The sequence below is a fragment of the Pipistrellus hanaki genome (genome assembly GCF_964339955.1).
Source record: "Pipistrellus hanaki genome assembly, chromosome: 13".
In the NCBI taxonomy this organism is placed as follows: Eukaryota; Metazoa; Chordata; class Mammalia; order Chiroptera; family Vespertilionidae; genus Pipistrellus; species Pipistrellus hanaki.
Genome location: NC_140515.1, coordinates 49,165,709 through 49,191,076, shown reverse-complemented (window position 1 = coordinate 49,191,076; position 25,368 = coordinate 49,165,709). Strand labels below are relative to the sequence as shown.

Genomic DNA, 25,368 nt, shown 5'->3' with positions numbered 1-25,368 from the left:
ACATCAATGATGAGAGAGACTCTTCCATCGGCTGTCTCCTGCACACCCTCTTACTGGGGATTAAGCCCACAACGCAGGAATGTGCCCTGAAGGGGAATCAAACTGGCAACCTTGTGGAGCACAAAGGCAAGGCACCCAAAGGAGCCACACGGGCAAGGGTGACATCGTGGTTCTTTAAACTCCCCAGGTGAGGGGTGTTAGAAAGAAGCCTGCGGGACAAGCAGTTGACAAGGTCCTAACTGTAGTGGCATAAAAATGGAAACCGCACACCCCTTCATTCAGGACACAGTCATTAGGATAGAAAAGAATTAAAACCTAGCATGTACCAGTGAGGATGCGGACACATGCGATGTAACAGCAGCTGAGAGACAGAGGCGCTCCGGAGGCCTAATAAGAGCACGACGGAGTAAATCATTCCGGAAATAAGACTCTCAAACCTTCACTTTTAGGACTTGGATACCAGACAATTTGACCCATCAGAAAGATTATTTCAGCATATTAAAATCTAAACTATCCTTAAACCATCTTCCCTAGAGCACACCATCGGTTCTTCAACTACTTTCCTAAAAGATACTTTTTAAAAATATATATTTTATTAATTTTTTTACACAGAGCAAGTGAGAGGGATAGAGAATTAGAAACATCGATGAGAGAGAAGCATCCATCAGCTGCCTCCTGCACACCCCCAACTGGGGATGTGCCCGCAACCAAGGTACATGCCCTTGACCGGAATCGAACCTGGGACCCTTCAGTCCCGTAAGCTGACGGCTCTCTCCACTGAGCCAAACCGAGTAGGGCTAAAAGATGCTTTTTTAAACAATTCACTTATTCAAATACTCTAGCATGTAACTAACAATAGTTTCCTATTCAATTTCTGCTCAAGGGTTAGCAGTGTTCCCTGATTTTTCCAGCTCAGCCTACAAAACAAAAGGCTAACATCGCATGGTGTTTCTGTGTTCCTAAAGTCTGCGTCAGGCACGGAGATTCACAATCAGTTCGGGCACACAGTAGGACCTGACTGTGGGAGAGCATAGCTGCGATGCCCCCAAGATACATGTATCCCTACCTCCCACAGAGATAGAAACTAAACAGAAACAAGAGTCTAAATGACCAAGATGGGTCCTGATCACCCAGGAAGGAGTTTTGACACTCTGAGCCTTATGGGAAATTGCCCATGCTCGCTTCTTTCTCACCACTAAACAAACAAGCAAATAAATCTGAATAGCAAAGGACTCTGTCTGAAAAGTGTCAAGCTCCCAGTCCTTCTGGAATCCACTTGGAATTGGGGAGGGGCTGGATGGGAAACAAGACAAGATGCTGTGATAGGGGCCCAGGCTAAGTGAATGGGAGCAAGCCTCGACCAGCCATTAACTTCGGGCCACCTCCTCCTCATCTGCACAGGTCTTCAAGGTGGTCCCGCCCCTCCCTGCCCCAGCCCCAGGGATTACTGCTGCACTGCATGGATATCACATGAGCTCACTTGGGTCATTGTTCCCCCACGGCCCCCACACACTGGCGTCTGCCCAGAAATCTGCGCACGCCATCTGAAAGGCAGTGGGGAAAGGCTTTGTGCGCGAGGAAGTAGGTGAAGGGTGAGGTGGGGAAGGACTGACCTGGATCGCCTGGCGGCCCTGCTGGGCGTCCGCCAGCAGCTGGATGGTGAGAGCCCGGGAGTCCTGCAGCGCCTCCTGGAGGTAGATGAAGCTGTGGCCCCCGTGACGGCCCATTGTACACTCGCGACAGATGGGCACCGAGCAAGTGTCACAGTACAGGTGCAGCACCTGGGGACCAGAGAGGGGACAGGCGTTAGTGAGAGCCACGGAGCAGGCCTGGAGTCAGAGAGGACAGGACAGCAACAGGGGCTCTGGATCCCAGGCTCCCAACCTCCCCCCATCTCCTTCCCCCTCCCAATACCTAGCACACATCCGACAAGGGCAGGGAGCAGTACAGTCAACTGTGAGCCCAACTTTTTGCTCTTCTTCCCATCCCGCCCGGTCCAAAGAAAGACAACCATCATCCCGCTCCAGTTTCCTTCAGAAACAAAACTGAGACACTTCAAAGGCAATAATACACCAACCGGCTAGGTTATGATGATCTCTAAACGCATAATAATCTGGCCACTCAGGGTATATCCTATACAATAAAAGGCTAATATGCAAATTGTCCCCTCGACCAGGAGTTCGACCAGCAGGCCGGCCGGCCAACTGCCCATGTCCCCTCCCCCTGGCCAGGCTGGCTGGACCCCACCCATGCAAGAATTTGTGCACCGAGCGCTCTAATGTGTGTGTATATATACACACGGAGTGGCAAGATTATTATGCATTCAGAGATCATAATAATCTGGCCACTCAGTGTATTTCCCTGTATCTCAGATTAATTACCCAGAAATATCTGAAGGTGATGTTTTCCTGACCTGAGATGGGAAGCCCAAGTGAAAGAACACATCGGAAATTTCCTCTCGCTGCCCCTGCCTCTGGGGCGGCGTGTGAAGCGAGGCTAGAGGCCAATATCAATCAGCCTCACGCCACAGGTTGCTGCCACCACCACCACCACCCCCAGTCAAGGAGGTTAGCACAACATGCAGAGCACGGTTCTCCAGGCACCCGAGCAAGCTAAGGGCTTAAGCTGCTGGAACGACGGCAAAAAAAAAAAAAAAAAAAAAAAAAAAAAAAAAAAAAAAAAAAAAGGGCTAGTGGGGTAAGGTCAGCCAGCTTCTTGTCTTTCTTCTTCCTGCCAAGTTGTCCCAAGGAAGGAGTGGGCCCTGGGAGGCAGCCTGTGCGGAGAGAGCCGACGGAGAGAGCCGACGTTCTGCATTTCCCTGGGGCCCGGCAAGCTGGGAGGGAGGGAGGGAGGGAGGGAGGGAGGGAGGGAGGGAGGGAGAGAAGGGCTGGCACCACCTCCACCTGCTGATAAATGAGGAGCTCTCAAGAGCGGCAGCTCCTTGGCACAGAAACTGGGCCAGTCTCGTATCCCTCCGCAGAGAGGGGCACTTAGCGCCGCTCTCTGTAAATGTTTGCTGGATTGCTTTCAAGAGCAGAGCTTACATCTGCCTCTGGTACACCTGGGTGTGAGGCAAAGCCAGCCAACACGCAACAGGAGGCAGGGGGGTGGTGTCCAAGGGAGTTCGTTCACACACACACACACACACACACACACTGCCCCATGCACTCCATCCCCAGATAAAGACAAGAGGTTCTGAGGTGCTTAAGCCCTCATGGCTAGCAAAGGCAGAGTAAGGAGGCCAGCCTACGACGTATTCTTTCCTTTTCTTTTTTGAAATTGGATTCATTGCAGTGGCATGGATTACCAACATTCTGCAGGCTTCAGGTGCACAATCCTACAACACACCACCTGTACACTGCACTGTGTGTGTGTGACTGGAGACTTCTAAAGCGTTGCTTTCCTTTGCCGAAACCGGTTTGGCTCAGTGGTAGAGCATCGGTCTGCGGACTGAAAGGTCCCGGGTTCGATTCCCGTCAAGGGCATGTACCTTGGTTGTGGGCACATCCCCGATAGGGGGTGTGCAAGAGGCAGCTAATCGATGACTCACTCTCATCGATGCTTCTAACTCTCTATCCCTCTCTCTTCCTCTCTGTAAAAAAAATAAATAAAAAATATTTTTTAAAAATAAAGCGTTGCTTTCCTGCCCATGCCTGGTACTGGTCTCCTCATGCAGAGCCGGGGGCACCTGGCTAGGTCTCCCCTAGGGGTCCAAGGGGTTCCAGAGCTCACCCAGGCTGAGAAGCAGAGACAGGGAGACGGAGATAAGGAGGGAGAAAGGGTTGGTGGGAGCCCTGAGGCCAGAACGCACCTGTTGGGCTGAAAGTCCCACACAGAAACAGCCCCGAGGCGAACAGGGAGAATGCTGCTTCTCTCCTTTTCCAGATCACTGTATGGACCCAGCCAAGTCTGGGCATGAAGCACACCCACTAGGAAATGACCTTCCAAGCGGCTCAGCCCAGTCCGCAGGCCTGCTCCACGCTGGGTTAGAGGCAAAGATTTAGAATACTATCCCGTTCCTACGTTTACGAAATGGCTCTGACGTGGTGTGTTTTATGGAGTCTATACTACAGGAGGGAGACCATGGGTCAGGTTCCTAGTTTCCTACCACTTTTGCCATCCAGCAAGATGCCGTTTAGGAGCCATGGGAGACAGAAAACCAACTGTAGGCAATTGGCCTTCTTCAAGACCCATCACTCTTTTAAAAAAAAAAAATTATATATATATATATATATATATATATATATATATATATATACACACACACACACACACACACACACACACACACACACACACATTTTACTGATTTTTCACAGAGAGGAAGAGAGAGGGACAGAGAATTGGAAACATCGACCAGCTGCCTCCTGCACATCCCCCATTGGGGATGTGCCCACAACCAATGTACATGCCCCTGACCAAAATTGAACCCGGGACACCCCTCACCCCCACCCCCCAGTCTGCAGACCGATACTCTATCCACTGAGCCAAACCGGTTTCGGCTAGACCCATCACTCTTAAAAGCAGGTCCATGTGGAGGTGAGCTCATCTTTCTAATCTGGTAAACCCAAAACTCTCTACCTAACCTTAAATACTAACCACAAGACGCGACACTGGATGCATCTGGGGTCAATTCCCGGGTTTTTTGTGTTTTTGTGTTTCGTTTTTTTAATGATGTGATGCCAAAGCAATTCGCCCACCGGTTTCAGCCACCTTGTTTCCCTTCGCTCCTTCCATTTGTCACGGGAAGAACGCGATCACCCCTCTGCTAATGGCAAGTGTGAAACACTCCCATCAGAAGGTTCCTTTCAAACTAGAATGAGGCATGCTGGCCAGCCTTCTGTCTGCTGCCCCCCTCCTGCCGCACAGTGAAAGCAATCTTCTCTACCTCCTCAGGAGCAGCCTGTTGTGTGTGTGTCCCCGTCGTCCTCCACCCCCCACCCCCCCACCCCCCACCCCACCCCCCCCGCCGACAGCTGTGCGGAGCGACCAGCTATCGCTGGAAAACCACTCATCTCTCTGCACAGGCGGCTGAGGGACCAAGAACCTCAGGCTGTTGTTCACCTCAGCCTGGCACCACCTAGTCGTGGGTCAACCTATAGCCAGGCTGACCAGGTACCTCAGGAGGCCCCTTCAGCCCCAAGAACCCTGCCTCTGGGCCTCGACCTCAGGAACCAAGAGGCTTGGAAAGAACTCTGGGCCAGACCAGGAAGCCAGGCTCCAGCTGCTGGTTGTGCAACTGTCAGGAATGAAGGGGAACCTGGTGAATCCGACAAGTGAGAGGTTTTCTGCAGGTGAAGGGGCCACAAAAGAAATCCTGGTCAGCTGACACTGGTTTGGCTCAGTGGATAGAGCGTCGGACTGCGGACTGAAAAGTCCCGGGTTCGATTTCCGGTCAAGGGCATGTACCTTGGTTGCGGGCACATCCCCACTAGGGGGTGTGCAAGAGGCAGCTGATTGATGATTCTCTCTCATCAATGTTTCTAACTCTCTATCCCTCTCTCTTCCTCTCTGTAAAAAAATCAATAAAAAAAATTTTTTTTTTAAAAAAAGAAAGAAATCCTGGTGGGGGGGTGGGGGGGACACGACGACAACGGACACGACAGCACCCGAAGCTCCTGGCACCAGGCCCCTCACATGCGCAGGCCGGGCAGTCCAGATACCTCCAAAAATGGACATAGGGGGTCCTGGGCCGCTGGATGCACTCCCCCCTTGGCACCCCTTCCCATGGGATCGGTGCAGCTCTGGGCTACGCTGGGGCGGGGCATGGGGAGCACCCAGCCAGCTGGTCGTAAACAGCTGGGGGCGAGGAGAGCCACAGCCGCGTGGTGCTAGCAATTAATAAATCACTGCCTTTAAAAACAACAGCACGTGCTGTCCAAATACTGGAAATGGGATCCATTATACAAACTCTCTTAACAAAACGCTGGAGAGTGGGACCTTGGGAAGATGTTCACACTCCCGTTTAGAAGCTCCGCATCATATCGACTGGAAATGCCTCAGGTCGAAAATCCACCATATTTCAGGTTTGGCTCAGTGGGTGGAGCGTCAGCCTGGGGACTGAAGGGTCCCGGGTTCGATTCCCGTCAAGGGCATGTGGCCTTGGTTGCGGGCACATCCCCAGGAGGGGGCATGCAAGAGGCGGCTGATCGATGCTTCTCTCTCATCGATGTTTCTAACTCTCCCTCTCTGTAAAAAAATCAATAATATATATTTTTTTTTAGAAAAAGAAAAAGAAAATCCACCATATTTCAGAGCCTGTGAAACACGGTCAGTAGGTAAGGAGGTGAACAGGGGTGCATTTCTCTGAATCGGCGGCAAAAGGTATCTTCACAGAGCAAACTGGGAAGCCCCCACGTCTTCCAAAGAAAGGGCTGTGTGGAGGGTCCAAGGCCAGAAAGGCAGCAGAGGCCATGAACTGTGGCTGCAGGAAGGGGGGGGGGGGGGGGAGGGAAGGAGCAGGCCTCTGGTGGGAGGAATTCCAGGGCCCGGGGCTGCTGCTGGCCTGGGCCTTCCCAGGCAGATGCACAGGCACGCCCCCGCCCCCTCCGCTCCCCACCGCTCCCCCCGCCCCTGCGTGGCGACAATCTGGCTGCCCCAGCTGAATGGAGCAGGCTCGACCTCTGACCTCCCAAGTGACCACCCTCTTCCCTGCCCCCAGCTTTCCCGGAGGCCCCACCCACTGCCTTCCTCTCCCAAAATTTCTAAAATACCAGGCAGAGACAAAGACCGAGGAATGCGGGCCGAGCGGGAGAGGAAGGGGGGGGTGGGGGTGGGGGGGGAGGTTAAAGAAAAATAAATAAATAAATAAATAAATAAATAAATAAATAAATACAAATACCAAGCCAGGCAGGTTTACCTTAGCCGGAGCTTAAATAAAGTGCTTCGTTCACGAAAGGAGACTTTTCCTAATACCTGCGACCCCACCAGGAACTCACCCACACCCCGCACATCTGCTAGAACGAGCTTCTCGTTTTAAAGACAGCTGCCCACAGCAGCGAAGAAGAAGGCAAGCGCACAGGATGGAACGGGCCTCTCGTAGGCAAAATATCGCACAAATGAAATGCAATCTATTAACCGCCGTTAAAGTTACCTTGGGAGATTTTTTTTACACACACACACACACACACACACACACACACACACACACCTGCCCCCAACATCTCTTCAAATGACTGGGGACATCTGGCCTCCCACAAACCCCGGCTTAAGGGCAGAAGGAGATCCCCACCCACCTATCCACAAGGGCCTCTTCGTTTCCCACGCTAGAATCGACGACGTGAAGAATGACTGGTGACAACCAGAAGCCTTATCAGAGGGTGCCACCGGTCAGGCTCTCCCCGTGAGAAGTGGGTAAGCCAAGTTCAAGGAGTTGAGGTCCAGCCACAAAGCTAAGTCTATTCACTAACATCGAAACCACGCTTTACTTGATTTATGGGAAATGCGCTGAACACAGAGTCCAAACCCAAGGCAGCGGGGGTGGGCCCCTCCCGTGTCCCTGGCCACGTGCTGCCGCTGTGACCTGCACTCCCCCCAAGCCCCCCCCCCCCCACCATCCCGGGAAAGAGGGAAAAGAAATCGGGACCCTTTTCTCAGCACAAGCACCGCCACCACCAGCTCAAAAAATGTCCTGGGCTGAGGACAATTAATTTTTTGTGTGGGAAGGGGAGTGTCTGAGAAAAAAAAATTTAGATCGGGAACTGCCTGTGTTTTTAAGACACACAGACACCTATGTGGAGTTTTAAATCTCCCCAATGTACACAATCATTCCAAAAATGCTATATTCTATCCGTACGAATTTTTAGAAGACAAATGGGGGTACACAGTCGACTTTTCTCACTGAACCGTATTAAACTTGCCTGCCTTAAGAATGGCTGCAAGTTCTGATTTTTTTTTTTTTTTTTTTAATCACAAGCAATGCTGCAGGGACTGACTATCCCCGTTCTTTATTACAACCCGAAATGTTCAACGTGGCCACATTTCCAACGGACATGTCTGTCGCTTGATGTATCGGGGAAACATCTACTTGCCAAGTGTGGCTGGTAAAGATTCTCGAATTTAACAAGGTTATTAATAGGTCCACTCAACCTCCATCCGTGGGAACACAGGTTAGCAAGTACCTGTTCCTGTTCCCAACAAGACCCCACGGACACACAGAGCCAGCAGAGGGACGCCGGGCGAGGTGGCCAGCGATGGGACAGGCAGCGAAGGAACCCCTCGGGAGAGCAGTGGCGAGGAGGAAGACAAGCCTGGCTGGTTGTGTTCTGCCTCCTCAGCCGTGGCTGCTGCAGGGACGAGGGAGACCCCTGTCCCAAACCTGAAGATGGTAAGCTCCTGGGCAGCAAAACCTGAAAATGATTTGTGATTTTTACCACTGGCCGTGAGGTTTCGTATATTTACTGAAGCAACGCGAATACTCATGATCTTGCGGTGGTTACTAATACCCTGTTTCCCCGAAAATAAGACAGTGTCTTATATTAATTTTTTTCTCCCAAAGTTGCTCTAGGTCTTATTTTCAGGGGATGTCTTATCTTTCCATGTGCTAGGTCTTATTTTTGGAGGATGTCTTATTTTCGGGGAAACACGGTAGATGCAGTAACATCATATTAACCACACCACAGAGGTGCCTCAAAGTTTTCCAAAACCAGAAATTTCGGAGCACATCTGATCCCCAAGAGCACATGTTACTACGACCTGCCTGGCCAGCTAGCGAAGTAAAATTCATTACCACCAGGCCTCACCAAGTAACCGAAAGAATCAAGAGTACCTGGTGGTGCCCTCGCCGGTTTGGCTCAGTGGATAGAGCGTGGGTTCTCAGACTGAAGGGTCTTGGGTTCGATTCCAGCCAAGGGCATGTATGTAAACTGGTTGCAAGGCTCGACCCTACACAAGGAGCTACAGCGAGTTTAACGGGACAAGAGAAACCCACCAGGTGAACAAAGGGCCGAGGTGGAGGTGGGGAGGGCAGGGGGACTTGGGCCGAAGACAGCATTTCTCGAAGCCTTTGTGAAGCCATAAGAAGAAACATCTAATTTAAAAAAAAAATTTTTTTTAAATATATTTTATTGATTTTTTAAGAGAGGAAAGGAGAGGGATAGAATTAGAAACATCTATGAGAGAGAATCATCCATCAGCTGTTTCTTGCACACTCCCCACTGGGGATGTGCCCGCAACCAAAGCACATGCCCCTGACCGGAATCGAACCCAGGACTTTTCAGTGTGCAGGCTGACACTCTATCCACTGAGACAAACCGGCTTCAGCGAAACATCTAATTTCTAAAGTATAAATACCGTGTCATCAAATACCCAGTGTGAGACAATATACACGACAAGTCCCAGGATGGGGAAAGGGGGAGACAGAGCTCTGCCTCTAGCTCATTCCATCCATTTTACTGGCAGTGAGAGCGCCTTGCTGGGCCTGCATCTGCTTCCTCCCCTGCCTTTCCCCGCTGCTGACAAACAAGCTCCCCCTCCCGCCCCCAGTGCCTGCCTCTGGGAAAGCCACCCCACAGCAGCTCCCTCTCCAGATTCTGATCTTCAGGCCGGAGCCTCTTATCTGTCCCACCACAGGCAGCCCGAGGCCCATCATGGCCATGCCCACCGAGGCCAGCAGGGCTGGCCGCCCACAGCCTGGAGTCTCACTCACATTTTTGTCGATGATGTCAATGATGTTGTTAATCGTCGCCCGAGGATATTTTTCCATTGATTTTTTTTTTTTTTAAGAGAGTGGAAGGGGGAAGGGGACACACAGAGAGAGAAGCACTGATGTGAGAGAGACACATCGACTGGTTGCTTCCTGCAGTGCCCCCCCCCCGACTGGGAATCTTTCGGAGGGCTGCCCAAGGCTCCAACCACTGAGCCAAACCAGCCAAGGCTCGCTCACATTTCTTGTGGCCAAGAGACACACGTGCGCCCGGGGTTTCCTGCAACTGACCGGACCCAGTTAGGATACCACTGAGGGGGGCAGGTGGAACATGCCCGAATTGTGTTTTGGATGACTGCCTGCCGAACGTTATTTTTTTTTTTTTTATCAAATAAACTTCCTTACTTAAATAAAACTTGGGTGTTTAAACCATTCTTCCAGCTTGGAAATAGAAACTTCCCACACCAGAAAAACAGGTTGGTAAACCCACACAACAGAAAATATTCCAGCACTGAAAAGGAACTCACGGACTGCTGCCACCACACAGGAAAATCTCAAAGGCATATAGGCTTGGTGGGAAAAGCCAGAATAAAAAATAAATAAATAAATAACAGACTGCATAATTCCATTTATAGGAAGGCAAGACTAATCAGAGGTGGGGGGGGGGGGGAGCAGAAAAGTTGCAGATAAAAACAAGGGTGACTGGAGGGCACCCAAAGCCAACTTCTGGCATGATGGACATGCCCTAATATCTTGATGAGGACACAGATGTATATACAATTGTCAAAACTCAAATTGCAAACTTACAATCTGTTTTATGTAAATTTTTTTTTTTTTTTAAATTGTATCTTTAAAAAAGGGTGAAGGAGCTCTGGCCAGGTAGCTCAGTTGGTTGGGGTGTTGTGCCATACACCAAAGAGGTTGTGGGTTTGATTCCCAGTCAGGGCACATATCCAGGTTATATAGGCTTACAGGTTCAATCCCTAGTCAAGGCAGGCCCACACAGGAAGCAACAGAAGCATGCCCCCTCTCTGTTCCCCCCCATCTCTCTCCCCCCCCTCTCTGTCTCTCTCTGTCTCTCTCTGTCTCTCTCTCTCTCTATCTCTCTCACACACACACACACACACAATCAATTTAAAAACATACCTTCAGGTGAGGATTGTAAGAATTGGGGAGTTTGGGGGGGGGGGGGCGACAACCTAGTGTTGAGGGGGCGAGGTTTGGAGCCCAGCCTCGGCATGGCACTCCTCCCAGCTAAGGACCTACCGTAATAAATACTCGCTGAGCCCGTAAATGAGCTATCCCAATGGCCAGATGTCATTTCCTTCCAAGAGGCTGCTGCCCCTTCTTCCCACAAGGCTCCCATTAGGCACTATTTCTCCTTTGCCCTCCACTGTAAATATTATCTTTAGTTCTATCTCCCAAGAGGCAGGTCTCGGACCCACTCCCCGGAGGTTTCGAAGAAAAAAGAAAGAAAAAATGAGAGTCCCGGCGTCCGATTTGCAGCGCGGCGGGCGGCCGGCGGCCCTAACAAAGCCGTATGAAATCATTAGTGCCCCAGCTGCCGCCCCTGCGTGCGTCTGACCTCTGATGTCCTAACGAGGGGCCCACGCCGCTGCCAGCAGCAAATAAAGCTGAGGTTTGCTCCAGCTCGGAGCTCACTGCCCACGGAAACGATAGGTGTTTTAAACGGGACCCGAAAAGGTAGGTTTCTGACACAGAGACACACAGTTTCCCGGTTGCCTCCGGGGTCACGAAAGCAAGGCACGGGGTTTATAATCCGTTGTGCTCAGGGCAGGAGTTGGCAGTAGCTGGGAGGTTGGCTTAGAAAAAAAAAAAAAAAAAAAGGCCAGACGCTGTAGGTGGCCGTGTAACTCGGTCCCCGCTCACCTCTTAAACAGTGGGCAACATTGTGCACCTGAAACCCTTTCCCTCTCCCAAGCAGCCAAAGGGGTTTCAGTTGCCTGTGAGGCGGAGAAGATGGGCACAGGTGGGTTTGAGACGGAAGCAGAAATGAGACACAGAGAAGAATAACATTAATAACAAAAATGGGTTGTTGTTTTTTTAAATATATTTTATTGATATTTTACCGAGAGGAAGGGAGAGGAAGAAAGAGTTAGAAACATCGATGAGAAGAGAATCATCGATCAGCTGCCTGTTGCACACCCACTACTGGGGATGTGCCCACAACCAAGGTATATATGCCATATGCCCTTGACCGGAATCGAACCCGGGACCCTTCAGTCCGCAGGCCAATGCTCTTTCCACTGAGTCAAACCTGTTTCGGCTAATAACAAAAATGTTTTAAATATATGTTTTATTAATTTCAGAGAGGAAGGGAGGTGAGCAACAACACTGATCGGTTACCTCCACCCCCCAAGCAGCCCATCCCGCACTGGGAATCAAGCCCAAAACCTGGACACAGTACTCTGACCGGGAATTGAACAGTGACCTCCTGGTTCATAGATCCATGCTCAGCCCCTGAGCCACTCCAGCAGGGCACCAAAAAAACAAAACAACAACAACATTTCTAGCCATTTTCTCTCTCCAACGTGTGTTACAATAGAAATTTCGTTTTCTCTCCCCATCCCGGCAAGTTCCCGTCTCAAGCAGCTGAAGTTCTTATGGTAGCAGCGGCCCTCTGCCTCAGGCAAGAAGGGCCCGTGCTCTGGCCTTCCAGGTGGCCCGCGTTTACATACACTGTCACATCCGCTGACAATTTTAAGAGCAGGTTCCCTTCCCGAGCGCTGCCTGCAAATCAAGAGGTTAACCAAGTATTTATGGCCGCAGAAACCTCGTTCGCAGGCAGGCAGGGCTTATTTAAACCGGGGAGGGGACCAATCACGGCCGCCGCGGCCTCTGTGAACGCTCCCGGCCACACGGGGGGGGGCCCTCCTCGGCGGGGGGCCGGGGCGCGGGCGTGGGCGCCTGTGAGGCCCCGGGATGTGTGGCCCAGCCCCGGGCCCTCCTCCCCACCGCCCCCATCGCCGAGGAGCGCATTCACTGCAGAGAACAGACACACTCCTGATAGCACCTCCTTTCCTTCCCCCCAAGAACATCAGCAGCGCCTTTTCAACAAGTTTCCTCTGCCGAGTAAAAGGCAAAATGAGCAAGAGCAGAGCGGGGCTCCCAGCCAATCCCGAGGGCACCAGCTGGGAGCCAAAGGGAAAGACCTTTGTTTGGTCTCATCGAGACATGCATTTCTTTCTTTCTTTCTTTCTTTCTTTCTTTCTTTCTTTCTTTCTTTCTTTCTTTCTTTCTTTCTTTCTTTTTTAACCCTTTTTTCAAGCCAGTGGTGTGTTGGACGATTAATTTAAAATTATCACATTACTCCATCAATAGGAAACCTAATTCCTCAACCGCCCTCCTCCCTCCCCCCCCCCACACACACTCACACGCCAAAGGGACACCCGTCACTGAGTCAGACTGGAGACTAGCTTCTAAAGAGTCACCTGTCACCCTCCGTGGGGGTCCCCAGAGGAACAGGAGCCCCCCCCCCAACCCCATGGCTGCTGTTCCACAGTTGACAGGGTGGGTGTCTTACCCCCTCCTCGCCCCACCCCAGAGACAATTGCAAACTAGAGAGAGAGACCGGCGATCTAGTAGGGACCTAGAGCCAAGGTCGGCAAACTGTGGCTCGCAAGCCACCTGCAGCTCTTTGGCCCCTGGAACGTGGCTCCTTCCACAAGACACCACGGCCTGGGCGAGTCTATGTTGAAGAAGTGGCATCAGAAGAAGTTTAAGTTTAAAAAAAATGTGGCTCTCCAAAGAAATTTCAGTCGTTGTCCAGTTGATATTTGGCTCCGTGGACTAATGAGTTTGCCGGCCACTGACCTAGAGGGTTCTAGGGTAGGAGCATAGGTAGGGTGGGGTAACAGGGCAACAAGACACTAATACTAAGCAAGACATCTCCGATTAAGCACCATTAGCACTTTTTAAAGGGCCCCCACACCCTCCCTTCCCCCCCCCCTTTTTTTTTTTAAAAAAAAAGAAGGGTGTGGGAAACAGAAACCAAACTCAACAAGAAGCCTAGGCAAACCAGCAGAAACTGGTCCCGCCGGGAAAAGAACTGGGTGGCAGAAAAGCCGCATTCCAACCTGAAGGGATGTGACCTGGGGAGGGAAGGAGGGAGGGCCCAACCTGTTCTGGAATCTCTGAGGGACTGACCAGGATAGACCCACCAACCGCGAAGGATCCATTCATTCAGCTGCCAAACCAGACAATCAGGAACTGTCTCCCGGGGTGGGGAGTGGCCAGGGGTGGGGAGTGGCCAGCTCGAGCCTGAAACGCAGCGCCAGCCGGTCCCTGCGAGTTCCCCCATCCCTCCATCCCTCTTCCCACAGGCGCTCACAGCTCTGAACGGCTGTGGTCTCCACGGAGCACTAATTACAGCTGGATCTGGCAAGGAGTCAGGGAGCCCCCACACCCAGGCCAGCGGGATTTCAGGCAAAAAAAAAAAAAAAAAAAAAAAAAAAGCCAACTAACTAGTCATAAGACACGAGCGGAAAACAGAGGTCGGCGTTTGGGGAGCCGAATGCCTCTAAGAAGACTTCGTCCCCCCAGACCCTTCGTCCGACGTCGTTTATTTATTCCAGGGGTCCGCAAACTTTTTAAAGTGGGGGCCAGATCACGGTCCCTCAGAGAGCTGGAGGGCCGGACTATATGAACTACTAATTCCTACTGTAACACCTCGGCTGCGCTCACTGCCCAAAAAACCTGGCGGGCCGGATCAGACTCCTCTGCGGGCCGCATGTGGCCCACGGGCAGTAGTTTGAAGACCCCTGATTTATTCCCTCTAATAAGAAAACGGTGGTGAGCCAAAACCAGTTTGGCTCAGTGGTAGAGCGTCGGCCTGCGGACTGAAAGGTCCCAGGTTCCATTCTGGCCAAGGGCATGTACCTTGGTTGCGGGCACATCCCCAGTGGGGGTGTGTGTGTGTGTGTGTGTGTGTGTGTGTGTGTGTGCAGGAGGCGGCTGGTCGATGTTTCTCTCTCATCGACGTTTCTAGCTCTCTATCTCTCTCCCTTCCTCTCTGTAAAAAATCAATAAAAATATATTTAAAAAAAAAACAAAACAAAACGGCGGTGAAGAGGAAGTAGTCGTGTCCACTCTGAGAGAGGGAGCTTGGTGCCGACGTGTGGAAACGGGAGGCGTCTCTCCATCCTGTACATCAGGACTTACGGGGTGGCCTGCTGACCCCCGCCCCACAGGTAATGAAGTCAGGACACTCCCCTCCCCGACGTCCATCTTCTACAGAGCCTCGTCAGCACCCAAGCAGATACTCAAGGAGCAACTCAAAACGATGATGACTTGATACAGGTAAGGGGAAGAAAAAAAAAAAAAAAAAAAATCACATGATACAGTCACGTCTTCTAAAGTTTCAGGAGGAAAATAAAGGGGATCGGGTCTCTGCATGGTCCTAAATTCCCACACTTGCTCCATCTGGCCCTAAGGTTAAGGTGACCAGACGTCCCCATTTTTAACAATTTGTCCCGCATCCCACGGCATTTAAAAAAAAAAAAAAAAGTCCAAAAGATTTAAAAGAATCTTTCCAAAAATGGGGACTTTTTTTAAAAACGCCGAGCGACGCAGGACTGTCCCGCCAAAAGCAGTCAGCTACCCTAGGTTGATAAAAAAAAAAAAAAAAGTCACCCTTACTTTGGCTAGCACCTAAACCAGGGGGGGTGGGGGTGGGAGGGAAGAGATACAAGTCAGGTGAAATAGAAATATTTGACTAGGAGGAAGCCTCAAATAGGTAGGTGTGTGTTGAAATTCTGGCCTCATTCTGGCTTCTCCCCCCCCCCCCTTTTTTTTTTTTAAAGTCCTTGGGCAACATTGATCCCACTGCACCTTACACTCCAAGAGGCGCTGGCCTGGGGGTCTCGGCTGACCTGGCCACTCGTGGGTCAGCTGCGGGGAGCCTCCGGCTCTCCCCACAGTTCCCTCCTGGGAGGTCAACGTCCTGCAGTGGGCTCAGCTCTCTTACACACAAGGCCCCAGCATCCTTATCGAGGGTGCTGTGTTTACTGCTATTTTTCTTCTTCTTTAAAAAAAAAAACACTATTTACACTGGATTTAAGGCTCGGAGCCAAGGACCTTGAGAGATTAAAAAACAAGAGGTTCCTGGTCTTGGCTGGTCAGACTGGGGAGGTGCAGTCTGCGGGGCCCTTCGGGGTGTAATTATCAGACTGCACCCTCGTTCCCACTCCAACACGGCAGTTTTGGAAGCCTGCTGGAGAGGGTCAGTGAGACAAGTGGGGGATTCGCCGAAAGGCAGGAGGGCAGATGCAGACATGAAAATCTGCCATCCGGAGAAATATCGAACTTCCTGCGATGTACTGTGGCCACCCAGGTGTGGGGCCAGGCGAGCAGGTGTTTTCTAAGACGGGAATAAAAGGTAGAAAAAAGACTTTACAGATCCAAGTAAAAGGAACGACTTTGGGCAAAGCAGCACAGCGTTCTTGGGCCCCCCCCAAGGGTAGAAGAAGAACCTGGAGCCGGCTGGAGGGAATTTAGCTGGAAGCTCAGGGCCAGATGGGAAATAGGAAGGAGCCAGAGATTACAGTGACTGTTCCAGTCACCCAGACACGGAGAGATGTGAGCACGGCCTGGGGCCGCCTTGTGTGAGGAGATGAAAAAACCTGTGTTTGAGAAACAGTGACGTGGGGAAAAAAATAAATAAATAAAAAATATATTTTAAAAAATAATAAAATAAGGGCATTGCTAACAGGATTTGTTTTGGTAGTTATGGTTTGGTAAAAGTCACGGTAATATGATGTAGCTTCATTAGCAACAATACAACAATATTAAGAAAATTATGTTAAGCCCGGCCACAGTGTGGCTCCGTGGCTGGGCATCAACCTTTGAACCAAGAGGTCACCGGTTGGATTCCCAGCTGGAGCACGTGCCCTGGTTGCAGGCTTGATACCCAATAGGGAGTGTGCAGGAGGGAACTGATCAATGTTTCTCTGGCATCAATGTTTCTATCTCACCTTCTCCCTGCTCCCTCTAAAAAACTTTTTTTTTTTAAATAAAAAACATTTTTTTAATTAAAATAAAAAAAAGAAAAAAGAAAAGCAACAGTGACGTGGGCCCCTTCCATCCCCAGCTTGTTTGGGTACGCTGGCTAACTGAGCTGTTTCTAACCCCCGAAACGGGGACCATACAGTTCATCTCCTAGGGCGGTGGCCGGCTCAACGGAGCCAAATATCAATAGTACAACGATTGAAATTTCTTTCTTTTTTTTTTTTTTAATATATTTTATTGATTTTCCACAGAGAAGAAGGGAGAGAGATAGAGAGCTAGAAACGTCGATGAGAGAGAAACACCGACCAGCTGCCTCTTGCACACCCCGTACCGGGGATGTGCCCGCAACCAATGTACATGCCCTTGACCGGAATCGAACCTGGGACCTTTCAGTCCGCAGACCGATGCTCTACCACTGAGCCAAACCGGTTTCGGCCAACGATTGAAATTTCTTTGGAGAGCCCCATTTTTTAAAACGTAAATTTCTTCTAACGCCACTTCTTCAACATAAGACTCGCCCAGGCCGAGTATTTTTTGTGGAAGAGCCATACTTTGCCGACCACGGTCCTCATGGGTGGTGTGTTGGTGAAGAATTCTTAAAAGCGTAGAAAATCCGAAGGTTGGCCCATGGTAGCGGAAAGCAGAAGCGGGGTGGCCTGTCCAAGGGGTTCCGGCGTGGTGAGTGGAGGGCAACTTCAATCCAACTCCAGGGACACGCTTACAGGCTGGAGGCCGGGCAGGTGTGACAACGGCTACAAAGCCACCCCAGCTGCCTCTGGGACCAGCGTTCTCTGGGGCTGTCTGCCCACGGAAAAGGACGTCTCAAGAGTCCATCAGGAGCGGGGAACGTGTGCTGGACGGCCACCTCTGCCTCCAACTTCCTGTGGGGCCACAGCACCGCCGCCCCCCCAACTCAGGACCGGTCAGAGATCAGCCTCTTTTCGCCTCCACCGATCGCTAATGTCACTAGGTTTTTAACAGGATGTCCCGGTGCACACATGCACCACGCCGGGCACTGTGCCCTTGCCTTCAAAGAGGAGAGCCCAGGAGGAGGGATGACTGAGGGCCGCCATTTCAGGGTCGGGGTAAGGAAATCAGAAAGTGCTGGGCCTGAGATGTTCATCTGGGCAGACTTCCTGGAGGAAGGGAAGTCTGAGTGTAGTATAAAAGTACAAACAGGGCCGAAACCGGTTTGGCTCAGTGGATAGAGCGTTGGCCAGTGGACTGAAAGGTCCCGGGTTCGATTCCGGTCAAGGGCATGTACCTTGGTTGCGGGCACATCCCCGGTAGGGGGTGTGCAAGAGAGGCAGCTGATCGATGATTCTCTCTCATTGATGTTTCTAACTCTCTATCCCTCTCCCTTCCTCTCTGTAAAAAATCAATAAAATATATTTTTTTAAAAAGTACAAACAGGAATAGTAGGTAAGATGGAAGGTCCAGAGCAGGGGTCTTCAAACCTCTGCCCGCGGGCCACATGCGGCCCGCAGAGGAGTCTGATCCTGCCCGCCAGGTTTTTTGGGCAGTGAGCGCAGCCGAGGTGTTACAGTAGGAATTAGTAGTTCATATAGTCCGGCCCTCCAGCTCTCTGAGGGACCGTGATCTGGCCCCCACTTTAAATAAAGTTTGAGGACCCCTGTTCCAGAGGTACCCTGGCTCAGATTTGGGACAGTCAGTCCCCTGATGCTGAGCATCCTTTCCCTCCCCGGTTAAATCACGTGTTCTTCCGAGCTCATCCTTCTTCCTCCCTCTCCCTTAGCCAAAACCTTTTCTTGTGTCCCCCTCAACCACCATCCCTGAACCTTTTTTATTCTGGGACAAGACGGCGCGTCATTCCGAAGCATGCCACCCTTTCCAGACCACCAGCAGGCTTGGGACTTGGTTTCCCAGGGTCTCCCTGCTTCTACCATTGCTCTCTACCCGGTCTCTTCTCCACGAAAAGAGCACCTTTTACAAAGGCAGACACAGCCGAAACCGGTTTGGCTCAGTGGATAGAGCGTCGGCCTGTGGACCAAGGGGACCCGGGTTCGATTCTGGGTCAGGGGCACATACATTGGTTGCGGGCACAAACCCAGTGGGAGGTGTGCAGGAGGCAGCTGGTCGATGTTTCTACCTCTCTATCCCTCTCCCTTCCTCTCTGTAAAAAAAAATCAATTAAAGTAAAAATAAAAAATATAAAACAGCTTTACGTATAGGAGCTGAGGGCTAGGTTTCCCTTGGGCAGAGAATGCTGACTAATCCTTTTTCCTCTTTCATGAAGGTGTAGGATATTCAAGGTTCCTTCCTCGCTCTGCCCATGTCTAATTCCATCAAAACTTGATTCGTGGCCCTTGCTAGCTGGTTTGGCTCAAGTTGGATATAGAGTGTCGGCATGTGGACTCAATCCCCAGAAGGGGGCGTGCAGGAGGCAATCAATCAATGGCTCATCATTGACGTTTCTCTCCCCCTTCCTCTCTGAAATAAATTAAAATTAAAATTAAAAAAAAAACAACAAGTTGATTCACGGATCCAATTCCAGAGCCTTGGTCAGGCAGCAGCCATGGAGGGGAAAGCCAGAGAGGAAAAATCAGATTCCGAAACCCCAGGAGCTGATGTCAACCTCTCAGAAAAGTGACTCAACAGCCCGTGAAGCATGCCTGGAAGCATCTTTTCCGTGCCTGAGACTGTATCTATCAACCAGATGGCTCTCCAGAAATAACCACCCGTGGTATGGGGTGGAAAACAAAACCATTACCCGGGAAGGGGAGAGTGTTAAATCCCCCAGTAAGCACCCAAGGGGGCCAACCATCAGAGGTCCTTCCACGGATGTCTCCCCTAAGCCACCATCTCTCCCACGCACCTTGGACAAACCAAAACTCCAGATGGGACGTATCCGTGGTCCAGAGCTCCAATCTCCTCCTCCACCACCGGCCCACCGCGGTCTCAGGAAATGCTTTACCCTCCGAGTTTTCTCAGGGAAAAGAAAGGGCGTCCCTTTCTCCCGTAAACAAGGACCTTTACAAGTGACAGGATATTCTCTCTCTGCGTTCAAGCCACCCAGCGAGGAACGGGGCACTTCCTTGAAAGGACCGATGATTTATGGCTCCGCTTTTAAGATGGGAAGCAAGCCCAATGTCGTCAAGAGGGGGCTGGCTAAGTAACTGTTAAACAGATTGGTTACCGGGGTACCCACAAAAGAAGGAAGGGGTTGGCTCTGGGCCCATGGAGTGATCTACAAAGTGATTACGGAAAAAGCAAGGAGTCACGTACGTAGAATGCTACTGTTTGTGGAAAGGGGGAAGGAAATGGGTACAAGTATTTCTTGCTAATAACCAAAATCTATAGAGGGAAATACCTGGGTGTGGCTTGGATATCACAGAACACTCTTCACGCCCAACTGGGACACACACAGGACTTCACAAAATTGCAAATACCTTACTATTCCCTTCACATTCCTAAAATAATTGCTAAGATAAGCTCCAGATTTGTTTATACTCAATAAATAACAACACTAGGTAAAAGCGAAACATGGTGTATATAAACTGACTAATATCTCTTAAGTCAGGATGACCAGCAATGTAACCTTCTTTAGTATTCTGTAAATTTCCATAGAGGGCATACATGGTGGACTTAAGTGAAGTACAGGGCTCTCTCTCCCTGGAGGCAACTCATTACCCAAGCTCTGTCAGACCCAGAAGGAATTTAACGGCAAAGCATTACATTTACTAGGATCAGGCCCAAAGGCAGGTGGCCTGATTTAACCGGTTTTAATCCTCCTCACAGCCCTAAAGGTAGCTGCTATCATCCCCATTTTACGGAAGAAGATACTGAGGCGTCCAGAGTAACTTGCCCGAGGACACAGAGTAGAAAGTGGCAGAATCTGCCAGTCTACGTAGAAACCACTAGGCTTTGCTGGCTCGACTGGAGCTCACACTCCCTCCTCCCCCACCACCTTGAAATACTCACTACCTCTGCTTCCATCTACCCGACTGGGGCTTTGTCATCTGTGGGCAGGCATTTTTATCGGTGTGACAACCACTACTGCAAATTTCCTCCAACAGTTGCAAACTCAACGGCCCCCGATGGTTCCCCACTGCCTACCTTATGTTTGACTTATTAGCACACTCCCAGGAAACTACAACATGAACTCAGTGTGCTAAAACCTCTGGCCAAATATTCTCATCTTATTCTGGGCCCCTGCTCTGAGGGCCCCACCCTCCTCCTACCTACTCTGTTTCCCCGAAAATATGACAGTGTCTAAATATTAATTTTTGCTCCCAAAGATGCACTAGGTCTTATTTTCAGGGGATGTCTTATTCTCCCATGAAGAAGAATACGGTACACATTTATTGTTAAATGAAAATAAAGGAAATTTATTACCTGTATACGGTACGGTAGTACGGTAGTTGTCAACACAAACCAGACAAACTGTGAATGCTACAGTATCAAGAATTTACTCATTTATTCAATGACAATCATGTCATCATCTTCTGGAACATCATCATAACAATCCAATTCCTGAATTTTCTGGTGAATTTCTTGTGACTCCATTTCTTTCAGAATCAGTGGACCAAATCTCTCATGTTTAGCCTCGGGGTGGGGGGGGGCTTATTTTCGGGGGGGATGTCTTATTTTCGGGAAAACACGGTAGTTAGTTCTTCAGGAGCCTCTTACCCCCTTACACGGCATGTATTCCAACCACTCCTCACGGCTCCTAATACCTCACATTTCTACACAACCCCCTCAGGCACAACCCAGCAGTGGACACGCGGTGAGGCTGGAAAAACCTATTTATCTGCCTCCCGTCCCCCTCCTCCCCCCTCTGATCAGAGGGAAGAAACACAGCGCTCAATGTCCTTCTCCAGGATGTGCCCCCAGGGGCTCCAATTTAGGCCACAACACTGTCCCTGTCCCTAATTTCACTCTTGGCCCCATCGTCCAAAAAAAGGCTGCTACCCTCCTCCTCCCAGGGGGATCTGTGATCAATTTAGTCCAAAGCTTAGAAGCCCATCGTATAATAGATGGGTCCAAGATGGCAGCTGGTCCAATACAGAACCTTTGTTCTTAGAGGTTCCAGCAAGAGGGTTGGGTCCAGGCACATTCCCCCCACCCCCACCCCCACCCCCACCCCACTGAAGACCTTCTTGCAAGCAGGAAGTGAGCAGAAAATTCCTTCCCCGTGCCTGACTGGTAAAATCAGCTTTCCCCTCTCTCTTTTTCCCCTTTTCCCAATTTTAATTCAAGATCTCCCCTCCCCCTCCCATTTTGTCACCCTGAAACCCTTATGGTTCCCCCCAATTTACATTTTCTGATGGTCACATAGGATTTAATTTGTTTAAACCAGAATTTCCCCCATTCCTCTCCAAGGTGCCAGGCTCCAAGATCAGTACTAATTGGAATAAAAGGTGAAGATTTTTAACACTAAAGAGACTTTGAAAATCTTTGTGTATTAAGTTGAGTGCGCCATCAAAGTGGGCTCTGCATTTGCTTACTGTTGGTTCAGCTCTTTCTGTTAATTGTGTTCAGCGTTATTCCTAATCGGACTCATCTTATTACCAACTGGAATCCTCCAGGTAATTGTAAGCAGAAATTTAAATTTCAGGATCCACTTAGGAATTTTTTTTAAGGTCTGAGTGGGGGGTGGGGGGGGTGGGGAATCGGGAATATAACATTTATCAAAAATAAACTTTCCCCCCAGTCCCCCCCCCCCCCAAGAAACATGGTCAAGAAGGTTTTAAAAATGCAGGCGCGGTTGAACTAGTGACATTTCCAGTCACGTTTTTGGGAAAGGAAGCTTTTATAATAGCCCATCCACAAATGTGCTTAAAACACACACACACACACACACACACACACACACACACACACACACAGAAAGGTAGAGAGGATTGTTTTAAACATTCTTTTTTCTTTTTTTCGTTTTGTGTAGTTCGATCAATACTTTCTCTATTAAAACCTCTCCCCCCCCTCGCACCTCGGGGACTTCTAATTTGATGGGGCTGGGTGGTGGGGGAGGAGGAGAAATGACTTGAGATTTCGGGATTTGATCAATGCAACATGTTAGGGGCAGAGCGCAAGGTCAAAAGGAAATGATTAATTCCACCAGAGAAACAGGCGGGCGGATGGGGCCGGGAGCGGCTTCCCTACGAAACTCCCACTCACGGGTCAGCAGATAAGTCTGGGGTGGCAGGGTCTTCTCCCCTCCTAACCCATTCTCAGGATTTCATCTTCAAACACGTTTTCTGAAATCCAAAGACCTTTCATCTGCACCAGCCCCCGTGGTCCTAGGAGGGTTATTTTTATTTGCCCATTAACATTCCCCGGGTGTTGCCTAAGGGGGCCCGGAGTTTGAGCAAGGAGGGAGAATGACTCCAGTCATCTGGAGGACTCCGGACACCCGGTGACCGTTTCCATTCCTAGAGGGAACCCGCCGATCGTTAGCTGGAGATGGGGGTATTTTAGGCCTACTTAAAAGACGTGACCAGCGACGGCGTACAATATCCCTTTGAAATGGCATGACATCAACACCCGGAGAGTACATCGACGGGTCAACACACGAGAGGAGGGGGAAAGGGGAAGGCCTCACAAAAACCCCTTGGAAAAAATATTTTTCCCCCATAGCTTTCCTCCCTTCCCAACGCCTCCTAGGGAACCACAGGCAAAAAAAAAAAAATGTGTACGCCTAATTACTGATGAAAATCCCACCAGAGGATCACTGCATTCCCCACTACAAATCCCAGACCTGCCACGGGGCTGGCATTTACACAAGCCCAGGACTGGCCTCCACACCTTTCTGCCCCATTACCTGCCTCATCCCCCAGGAAGCAGGTACAGAGACTCGGAGACTGAATTGACCACCCAGGGCATAAGCTGGGAAACCACCATCCAGGCTGCCTGTGGGGCCTGCTCTATTCCACCTTTAAAAAGGCATATGGCACCCGATGACCATGTTGCTTTAAAACTAACTGAAGACAGCCCCCAAGAATGCTTTAAATATATTTTATTGATTTTTTTACAGAGAGGAAGGGAGAGAGATAGAGAGCTAGAAACGTCAATGAGAGAGAAACATCAACCAGCTGCCTCCTGCACACCCCCAACTGGGGATGCGCCCACAACCAAGGTATATGCCCTTGACTGGAATCGAACCTGGGACCCCCCCCAGTCCGCAGGCCAACGCTCTACCACTGAGCCAAACCGGTTTCGGCAAGAATGCTTTAAAAGCCACAAAATCTTAAAAGCTAGGGGGAAGCGACCCTCCATTTGTGGGTGCACATCTTTCTGGGGGGTCCCTGTCTTTTTTTTTTTTTTTTTTTTTTTTTAAGTTAAAATCCACAGGCAATGCACTCCCCTCTGCCACTTACACCAGCCAAAATAAGTGAAGGGGAAAGAGAGGCAGGTTTATTGGGTAAAACGGGCAAGGGTTAAGGTAGGAATAAGGATTTGAACGTGGGCCTCCAATGGAGGTGTGTTTGCAAATTAGCAGGGATTGAGGGTTGAGGGAACCACAATGCCAGGCTTACAATCTAAGGCAGGTAAAGAGGGCTTGGCTCTGCCTTCCCGCACGAAAAAAGGATGTTTAACCAAGACTTCACAGCCGCGCCCCACGCTCTCCCCCCTACACACACACACACACACACACACACACACACACACACACACACACACAAAGATCGGGTTCCTTCTAACCTTGTCCATCCAAACAGGAAGCCCCGTTTTCTAACCCGCATGGCTTTTAAATTGCAGTTATCATGCTCATCCCCCACGCTCCGTGGTCAGCAAACTGCGGCTCGAGAGCCACATGCGGATCTTTGGCCCCTTGAGTGTGGTGTGGCTCTTCCACAAAATACCATGGCCTGGGCGAGTCTATGTTGAAGAAGTGGCGAGTCTATGTTTTAGAAGTGGCGTTAGAAGAAGTTTAAGTTTAAAAAATGTGGCTCTCAAAAGAAATTTCAATCGTCGTTACTGTTGATGTTTAATTCTGTTGAGTTTGCCAGCCACTGCCCTAGCTCTACACCTAAGGCCCCTTACCTGGTCCCCAAGATCCATTTCGTAAAACAGGAGCGCCCTGGAGAATTAAGTAGCATCGTAACCCTTATCCACTCCCAGACACTATGGCTACAGGGAGCTCACGGGTTGGGGTTTGGGGATATGGATCCCATGCTGGGCAGTGACCTACCCACTGCAGCGTGATGGAGCCACAGAAGGCTTGCCTGGCTTTCTGGGTTTTCTTACAAACTTGAATCCCAACTCCATCTCCACTGGGTCCACCTCAACCTGGCCACTGCCCCAGGTGCATACAGCCACGACTAGGAGCCAAGGCAAAAGGCGGAAAAAATGAAGAAGACACGGGCATTTAAAAATTGGCAATCGCTCAGTGGATAGAGCGTCAGCCTGTAGACTGAAGGGTCCCGGGTTCGGTTCTAGTCAAGGTCATGTGCTGTGGTTGCGGGCACATCCCCATGGGGGAGTGTGCAGGAGGCAGCTGATCAATGTTTGTCTCTCATCGATGTTTCTAACTTTTTATCGCTCTCCCTTCCTCTCTGTAAAAAAAAAAAAAAAAAAAAAATCAATAAAATATATATATTTTTTAAAAATCGTGTAGCAACAGAAAACTGCGACGCCTGCTCCTGAGTGAAGTAAAATAGATTTTTGAGCCTCGTTTCCCCAAAAGGAGCACAAAAAGCAGCAATCTTCTGAAAATGGGATGATGAGGCGGCAATTAG

The 25,368-nt window shown here is 50.2% G+C and overlaps 1 protein-coding gene across 1 annotated transcript in view; it reads right to left on the bottom strand.

Annotated features, from left to right (window-relative positions):
- Positions 1–25,368, bottom strand: part of TRIM71 (tripartite motif containing 71) — a gene marked incomplete at both ends in the record, with an annotated part of 66,040 nt that overhangs the window by 11,584 nt on the left and 29,088 nt on the right. Inside the window, one exon of the mRNA XM_084902205.1 lies at positions 1,614–1,781. Coding sequence (XP_084758331.1) covers positions 1,614–1,781 — 168 coding nt within the window. The remainder of the gene's footprint in view (positions 1–1,613; positions 1,782–25,368) is intronic.